This window comes from Ascaphus truei, chromosome 13 (assembly GCF_040206685.1).
Source record: "Ascaphus truei isolate aAscTru1 chromosome 13, aAscTru1.hap1, whole genome shotgun sequence".
Classification (NCBI taxonomy): domain Eukaryota; kingdom Metazoa; phylum Chordata; class Amphibia; order Anura; family Ascaphidae; genus Ascaphus; species Ascaphus truei.
The window spans coordinates 2,839,081-2,848,368 of record NC_134495.1 but is presented as its reverse complement, the minus strand read 5'-3'; the positions used below and the strand labels follow the sequence as shown (position 1 = coordinate 2,848,368).

Below are 9,288 nucleotides of genomic sequence, written 5' to 3'. Positions count from 1 at the left end.
CCTTACCCGGCAGTGGAGCCCACCCAGGCAGTACCAACACAGAAGTTAGGCCCAGCTTCTGCAATCACTGCCGTGGTGGGCTCCATGTGCAGGCTAAGGCCTGACACGCACCGTTCCACAGGCAGGCCAGGGAGGGGCGGCGACGCTTGGACCCAGCTGTCGTCACTAGTTCCACCCCTGGGTGATGGTGTACGTGAAAATTGAGGAACTCCTAGATGGGAGAGGGGAATGATACTTGGTATTGCTGTAGGCTGTTAATATGCATTTTTCTACCTTCAGTTGAATACAATACAAGTAGGAAGCCTCCTTATTCTGTGGGGAGGGGGAAAGCATATGGCGTTGTATACTTACCCTGTAGCGAGGATTCCTCCATGTGGGAAAAAGGTGCAGCACAGACCATTTGTGACCGGTGCAATAGAAACAGGGTCGTCTAATTCCAGCGACCAGATTCGCAGAAATCTGAGGGTTCAAAATTTCAAGACAATTCAGCGATCACTTATTAATACCTGGGGGTTTATGCAAATAAGCAAGATTTAGCTGCAAACAATACACAAGTTCAATATAACATCTCTTGGGTTTAAATATCACCTCTATGCTGACGACACAAATTTACTTTTCAACCCCCTGACCTTACACCAGCTGTACAGACCAAAGTTTCTGAATGTCTCTCTGCGATATCCTTGATGGCCCTCCGCCGACTGAAACTCAACATGGCAAAAACAGAGCTCCTTATACTTCCTCCCAAACCTGACCCCACTACCTTCTTCCACATTACTGTTTGAAGTACTATCATTCACCCAGTAGCCCAAGCACGCTGCCTAGGGGTCACACGCGACTCCTCTCACATTCAAAACATATCTAAAACCTGTCACTTTTTCCTCCGCAATATTACCAAGATACACCCTTTCCTCTGTTGCTCGACTGAAAACTCTGACTCAGGCCCTCATTCTCTCCCGTCTCGATTACTGTAACCTCCTGCTGTCATGCCTTCCTGCCTCCCTTACAATCTATCCTAAACGCTGCTGCCAGAATCACTCTACTCTTTCCTAAATCTGTCTCCGCGTCTCCCCTCCTGAAATCCCTCTCCTGGCTTCCCATGATATCCTGTATCTCGCACTCAATTATCCTCACTTTTAAAGCTTTACACTCTTCTGCCACCCCTTCTTACATCTCAGCCCTAATTTCTCGCTATGCACCATCCCGACTCTTGCGTTTTGCTCAAGGATGTCTTTTCTCTACCCACTTTGTAAAGCCCTCTCCCGCCTTAAACCTCGCACCGAATGCCTCACACCTCTGGAATGCCATTCCCCTCAATAACCGACTAGCACCCTCTTTTTCCACCTTTAAGACCCACTTGCTTAAAGAAGCATATGAATAGCACCGTGGCTAATATACACATGATACATAAAGCTTGGCCCCCTGCAGACGCACTTACCAGAACGCCCTCCTACTGTCTCTGTACGTTCTTCCTATCTACCAATTAGAGTGTAAGCTCTTCGGAGCAGGGACTCCTCCGAAATATTACTTTTAAGTCTGAAGCACTTCTTCCAATTACCTTTTATTTGTATTATTTGTTATTTATATAATTGTCATGTGTATTACTACTGTGAAGCACTGTGTACATTAATGGCGCTATATAAATAAGCATACATACATATAACAAGGTCTCTGGACCGTCTCATTGAATTTGAAGCAGAAATGGCTGTATACGTTCTCTCATTTCTTTGTTTGACATCTCAAAGGATTAATGTACCCATATTAGCAGAAAGAAAAAAAAAACCACTGCCACGTGCAGGAATTTTAAATAGGAATTGTACATAGACAATAAATCTGAAGGATATTGTTTATTCTACTGAACCATCATGGTTACTTCTTAAACAAAATGAGTGTGCAAAGTAAGATATAGTGCGACATAAGAACTTCATTACACCACTTCCCACCATACTGAACAGGAGCCCAAGAATCATTTTTACATCCTCCGGTGTCGCCTGAGAGACTGGGGAAGCAATGGGTTTCCGTATGACCGACAACTACTAGCGCGCTTGTGTATTTACATTTATTATACAGGAATAGGCACTTCTGTTTCTTCAAGCTGCACAGCGTCCCGCCCTCGCCATCTGATGTCAGCAGCGGGGTTATTGCAAAGCACAGCGTCCCGCCCTCGCCATCTGATGTCAGCAGCGGGGTTATTGCAAAGCACAGCGTCCCGCCCTCGCCATCTGATGTCAGCAGCGGGGTTATTGCAAAGCACAGCGTCCCGCCCTCGCCATCTGATGTCAGCAGCGGGGTTATTGCAAAGCACAGCGTCCCGCCCTCGCCATCTGATGTCAGCAGCGGGGTTATTGCAAAGTGTCAGAATGCGAAGGAATTTCATTTATATCTAAACTGCAAGAAATACGTCGGATTTAAAGGATCTTCACTAGACAGAATTTGTTGTTGATCCCTGAAACATAGCCCTGTATTTTATTAGCACACACTTGTAGGATTGTTCTTTGCGGGGATATATATTGTTCCCGCCTTTAATTCCTCTATTCCCAGGTATTACTAGGTTAAAAAGCCACATTTTAATTTGCAAATCTTCATCTTATTCAAACACCAGGTGTCGGCACAACGTTGTAAATACATAAGACGATATTCTGTGACTTATCTGAATGAGAGCATCATAAACGCCCTGCCCTTCTCACCTGTCATCTGCAACACTGGCCAGGTACAACCCTTCGGGGGAAAAGCAGACGGACCTCAAAGAGCTGAGCTGTGGCTCCGTGGCACCGAGTTCCAGGTCACGGCTTAGAGAAACGTGCCTGGGAGGGAAATACAAGAGGGGAACCAGCTGGCATTACAATCTTTTAGGTTTCTCTGCAGACAGACACTCCTCATTCACCCCACCCATCTCCCCAAACATGCCCGTGCACAGCCAATGATGTGATAAAGCCACTGCTTCAAATCTGTGGCAAGGAAAGAGGCTTTTTTCATGACATTTTCTTTAGCCAGTGCAATAGAATTAGAAAAATTAGTTACAGAAACTCCCGTAGCTTCTCGCCGGTGTAAGGATCCCACATAATCAAGGTGGTGTCGTAAGAGGCAGTGACCAGCAGAGCAGAATCTGGGGAGAAGTCACAGGACACTACACTGTTCTGGTGACCTTCTAGCTTCCGGATCAGTGTGTATGAGCGCATGCTCCACAGCAGGACCTGGGTCAAAACGAGGGGAGAGAGAGAGAAGGTAAAAAGGACACAATAGAAAGGAAAATGAGAAAGGGCGTTGTGTTCTCAATTTAATCATTGCTGGCCTCTTTTTACAATGGTCACAGCAATATTCCTTATGCACCAGCCAAGTCCATTGGAAGTGGACCGTACTGGTCAAAATCCATTGGAAGTGGACTGTGTTGAGCTCATTTTGGAAACGGGACATTGCACCAGGCTTTAATGATAGGACTAGGACCTCCTGTTCTGGGCCTTACCGAGTTCTCTCCAGCCGCAGAGCACAACATGCTGCAGTCTGGGGAGATGGAACAGCAGTAAACCCAGTGGCTGTGTCCAGATAACACCTGGATCAGTTTACCTAAAGGAATACACAAACACAGTAAGGTATTTGCCTCATGGGCCGAAGCCTGCATGTGTGTACATCCCATGAGAAGCAGCAATAAGGCACTTGGGTGCACAATCAAATAGTCGCACTTTCAATGTGTCTAGTAGATAATCAGTGTAGTATGTTTTAACTCTGGTATCAAACAGATCCTAACTAGCAAAGCATGCAAAATAACTAAATGGAAAAGGGAACACTGCATTCACAGATCATTAAAAATCACCATATTGCCAGAAGCCAGTCCCGTTTATTTTCACCTTTACGCAGAGCGATGGCGCCACTGTAATCCTCGTATTACGGATGATGCAGATGGAAAGTCTTTCCACTCAGTATTGGTAAAATATCTACATTTTTGCCATCAACCACAGATACTTTTGCTACTTGAAGTGGCAATCCACGCTGGCAAATGTGTTTGAAGTTTTTGTTTATATAGAATTTAAGTAGGGGGTCTTCGGAGCCGAACACTTCATTTCAGTTCCGGGGACCCCCTGCTGCTTTCGGGGATACTTGCCTCTGAAGTAGGTGCCGGTAGCTGGGTTTTAAAGCTCCCACGTCACATGGGTCAATAGGAAGCCACGCCGATGACATCTTGGACTCCTATTGGCCCTCAGGGCGGGAAATCTTTGAAAAGCAGACATATTGTGAACCCCGATAGCCAAGGAGAGCGGCTACTGGCAACTAAATCGGAGGCAAGTATCTCCGGAAGCAGGGGGACCCGGAGCTGAAATTAACGGGGTTCTGCTCCAGAGACCCCCTGAATACATGATTATAGACACAGCTCGACCCCGTTACCACGCGATCCGTTACAACGCGACCCGTTACAGCGCGATCCGTTACAACGCGAATCCGCTTATAACGCGATGCAGGCGTGGCTCCCAATTTTTGTATTTCTGAATACTTTACGACACGATTATTGCTATCTTAATTACTTTATTATACAATTGTACATTATTTCTAACGTGATCCGCTTATAACGATGTGATTCTTTGGACCCCAAGCACAGCGTTATAAGGGGGTTGAGCTGTATAGATTTTAAAAAAGGCAAAAAATATTGCCGGCTTGGATTGTCGCTTTAAATCTTCGGTGCTTACAAGTTTGAACTAGTATATCCAAGTAATTTATTCAAAATTAAACACATAGGACCAGATCCACAAAAAGGTTCCATGTTTTCCCACGCCTTTCTTCCCAGTCATATGAAGATGTGGGCTAAGGCTTAGCACCCGTTTCTGGATCTGGTGAGCTATATTGGTAATGGCTGCAAAGTGCTATGCAGATTATGTTGCATTCCCTGTACTGCAGCATCAAGGTACTCCCCTCATACATAGCTGTGACAATGGTAAGTCATTGTTACTCTTCAGGCATCACGTGTAGGGTAACTATTGGCCCTGTATGACTTGCATAGTTTCACTTTAACTGGAGTCCCAGAGCAGCTTGCGCTGCACATAGCAGGGCGCGCACTTCCCTGGATACATAGTTGCGGGTGCAGAACTATTTAAGCTATTCAGAACTATGAAAATAGAACATTGACCTACAAACAATAAACCGTGCGACTTCTTTTCAATCGGAGAGGTGTATATGTATATATGGTTTGAAAGCTGCAATGAAAATGCTTTTTTTTGGGACAGTCCTGCTGCTTACCCTTAAACAGTTTTGCATCCTTGAGGGCAACTCCTGTTATTTGTGTGTGTTTGAGAGGTAATCGGGGTAGGGGATAAACCAATGGATAGGTGTGCAAGGCGTACCATCTTTCTTCAAGTCCCATACGCGTAGGGTCTTGTCCCGGGAGGCAGTAACAAGGGCCAGGCTTCCATTGGTGGCAAAACTCAAGTCTCGAACAACATCTTGATGACCGGACAGATTGAACAGCAGACGGCCTGTGCATACCAAGATTATACAATATAAATTACAAAAACAGACGCTCGGAGTGGGTGGGGGGGGGGGGGGAAAGAGTGGGAGAGGGGGGAAGGGAGGGTGGGGAGAGGGGGGAAGGGAGGGTGGGGAGAGGGGGGAAGGGAGGGTGGGGAGAGGGGGGAAGGGAGGGTGGGGAGAGGGGGGAAGGGGGAAGGGAGGGTGGGGAGAGGGGGGAAGGGAGGGTGGGGAGAGGGGGGAAGGGAGGGTGGGGAGAGGGGGGAAGGGAGGGTGGGGAGAAATGGGAAGGAAGGGAGAAATGGGAAGGAAGGGAGGGAGAAATGGGAAGGAAGGGAGGGGGGGAGAAATGGGAAGGAAGGGAGGGGGGGAGAAATGGGAAGGAAGGGAGGGGGGGAGAAATGGGGTTTGCACTGAACAACACACTTTTCAGCTCTGGGGACTCACAGTTCCCAATATGTCTCCTGGAGAAGTTACCGGCATGGTTTCCCGATTTTTAAAGGGGGCTATAAGTGGCTGTCCAATAGGAAGCGACAAGTGACGTTGCAGTTTCTTATACTCCCGAGATTTGGCAGCCATGTTTCCCTGGTGGGAGATTTAAACTCAGTCATTTCACCGGTAAGTATATTGTGGCCCGGGGGTGTCCCCAGAGCTGAAAATAATGGTGTTTGGCTTGGGGGAACCCCAACTCGCACCCTGTAAAAAAATATTGAGGCTTAAAACCCCCAACCTCATATGATGAGGATTGGATGACAGAGATGGCAGCACACGGGAAAGAGAAGGTATCAGACTTGTATTGCTGGAATTATTATTACAATATCACACAGAAAATATACTAAGTAAGCGGATGCCAAATACCAGTTAAACACAATGGTGAAGTCACCAGGTTTAAATCTCCCTTAGGGGAAATAAAATGTCACGTCTCAGGCCAATAGGAAGCTGCATCATCTGTTGTGGCTTCTTGTTGGATGCTCATTTATATCCCCTTTAAAAACCAGGAGCGAACACCGGTAACTTCACCAGTATCTAGGTAACTGGGGGGTCCACAGAGCTGAAAATAGTATGGTTCAGTTCTGCAGGAACCCCTGGTTGCATCCTGTAAAGAAAAATTGCGGTCAGCTATGGTAGATTGCTCCTTTTACATAGTTACATTGTTACATTGTTACATAGTAGATGAGGGTGAAAAAAGACGTAGGTCCATCAAGTTCAACCTATGCTAAATTTAGACAACAGATACTTTATCCTATATCTATACTTGCTTATTGATCCAGAGGAAGGCAAACAAAAAACTCCATTGGGGGGAAAAATTAATTCCTTCCTGACTCCAAGAATTGGCAATCGGATGAATGAATTAATCTTTAATATTGAACTATTATTCACTCAATCCTTTGTGACCAATATGGATTCTGACTTATACCTGTATGTACATCCCAGACTTTGACGTGTCCATCATTGAGTCCCGTTGCCAGAAGCAGCCAAGTACCACATGATCCCACTTCCTGTTGTCTAGTGCGTAACCACAGCTTCCATCCAGCTGGGGGGGATGAAGAGCCGAAGGCCAAACCCCAAACAATTTGACCACAGTCCAATATCTTTTCCTTTGGGCTTCCTCGTCCTTTGACTTCTGTGACCTTAAAGCATTGGCTCTTTGGTCCATAGACCTGTGGTTGCCTGTGAAAAGAGAACAATTGTCTACAACATTTGGTCTGTTATATATCCCATTGGTAATGCTCTTGGCTGCTTGGATAGAGTCACAATGTGCGTACTTTCTTCAGTTCTGCAGAGAAGGGGACCTAAGAGAAGGGATACATGAATGGGGATTGCAAATGTGGTTACTCCACCAAACAGAACCACTGACAGCAAGTTTGTGACACCCCATGCAAGATGGTTTGGTTAATGTATCTGCGTCACACAGCATAATATACTAAACTGGTTTCTTACAGTTTGTATTCTGGAATACATCCAGTATAAAATTGAGAACGAGTACATAAAAAAAAAAACCACACAATTAAATTGCATCACATGCGTTGTAGGGATAATCTGTCCATTGCAAACACTTACAAATGGTCCTCTTCCAGTGGCCATGGAATCAGCTTGATGATGCCATGTCCTTGGGACCAAGCAAACCAAGCGCCATCAGGAGAAAAGGCAACGCTCCACGTCTCGCAACTGGACTTCCAATCATACTGCTGTGCTCGGCCAGGGCGCAGTTCTGCCAGCAGGACAGGGTTGTCGTCTGGAGAGGACAGAGAGTTTAGAGGAATGGCTCACCTCCCCATATCCGCCTCTGGAAAATATTGTACTTACAAAAGTCCTTTAGGAATGTCAAAACCATTCTGTTTATCCCATCTAGTGCAAAAAAAACCCAAAATAGACCGATGGATGATAAAGAACCTCGCAAAAAATGACAAAACAATGCAAAATGTAGAGACTGCAACGAGGCAGACCAACCGCATTGTTACAGGAGTGCTCGTAGTGTTAAAGAACACGAAAGCCTGGAAACCGGCCTGTGTGTAAAGGCAAAAATGTCCGTTACAAAAATACCCTTCATTTAAAGTTGTAAGTAAGGAAAGCATATTTGAATGTGATCTCCACGGTGTTCCCATTAATAGGTACAGGAGAAATAATTATAAAACAGGTACTGAATAAAACAGGATATACGGCCTGAGTGGATGGTGCTGCCCTATTACAGGGGTTGGGGGGGGGGGGGGGGGGGGAGAGATTACAGGGCAATATATCCTCTTTTATCATTATTTTCCTGGCATACTTATATAAAGTTGATTTGTTTGCATCACATGCGTCCCTATTTTTTTCTATTTATTATACAAGTGATGGAATAAACCAAGACAATTAGAAGCAGTGCTGGGGGCTTTAATGATGGTGATATTTGAGACTGTACCAAGACTCCCGAGCTGGACATACGTACAGGTAAATATCAGCTCTGTACACCAGCCAAACCTGAAATTCTTGTGCAGAGGTGTGTGAATGACAAGGTGTGGGAGTGACACAGTCCAGAGATCACACGTAGCTCTGAATGTGAATGCCATCACTAAACCAGAGGCACATTCCTTTCTTCTCTCCTGCCTTCCCTTCCCCCCCCCCCCCCCTCTCCCGCAAACAGGAAATTAAAGTACCAAAACTTTGCCTGCTTATAAAAAAAAATAAAAAAAAGAGACCCAAGGACATATTAATCTCGCCGCTTGGAGCAAGAGAGAACTAGACAGACGACTGAACAGATCAGAGAAATTAGGGCTGCACACTAAATCACCCCCACAGACACACAACACTCCTCACAGAAAAGAGACACACAACACTGCTCACAGAAAAGAGACACACAACACTGCTCAGTCTCCAAACTAGAAATCCAGGCACAATGTGGTCTTAGTTTCCTCAAAAGATGGGGGCAAGATAGGTCCCTCAAATGTTGGTAAAAAGAAAGCTGAACATCTCAAATGGAGACAAAATTCACCTAACAACTTTAAATAGAAACCGAAGGTGAATCTTTCATGACTGTACGGGGAACCTGGGAGATGGGTGGATGTCTCATACTTCTCATTACAACCACCGGAGCATTCACCTTCCCCCCCCCATGAATAGAATACATACCTCAACAATAAATCAGACATGCGATCACATTATCAAACAGCCTCAAAACGACAGACAATCCCCTTCCCTTTAACATGTGCCAAGATCAGATGCTCATAAATTAGAACAAGCCAGATTGGACATAAAGGCAAGTTACCCGAGAAGCCAGCTAGCCTTTGGATATATAAAATGGCCAGGCGGCAAGCATATGTAAATAAAACTCCAGCTTCGCACATTAAACGGAGCAGAAGA

At 45.6% G+C, this 9,288-nt stretch overlaps 1 protein-coding gene across 3 annotated transcripts in view; it reads right to left on the bottom strand.

Moving 5' to 3' along the window:
• WSB2 (WD repeat and SOCS box containing 2) overlaps positions 1 to 9,288 on the bottom strand; it is a 32,024-nt gene that overhangs the window by 2,920 nt on the left and 19,816 nt on the right. For all 3 annotated transcript variants that reach the window (XM_075568091.1, XM_075568092.1, XM_075568093.1), the window contains 7 exons: positions 7,513 to 7,687; positions 6,869 to 7,122; positions 5,328 to 5,459; positions 3,461 to 3,561; positions 3,019 to 3,191; positions 2,685 to 2,801; positions 352 to 459 (listed from right to left, as the gene is read on the bottom strand). In XM_075568091.1, coding sequence (XP_075424206.1) covers positions 352 to 459; positions 2,685 to 2,801; positions 3,019 to 3,191; positions 3,461 to 3,561; positions 5,328 to 5,459; positions 6,869 to 7,122; positions 7,513 to 7,687 — 1,060 coding nt within the window. The remainder of the gene's footprint in view (positions 1 to 351; positions 460 to 2,684; positions 2,802 to 3,018; positions 3,192 to 3,460; positions 3,562 to 5,327; positions 5,460 to 6,868; positions 7,123 to 7,512; positions 7,688 to 9,288) is intronic.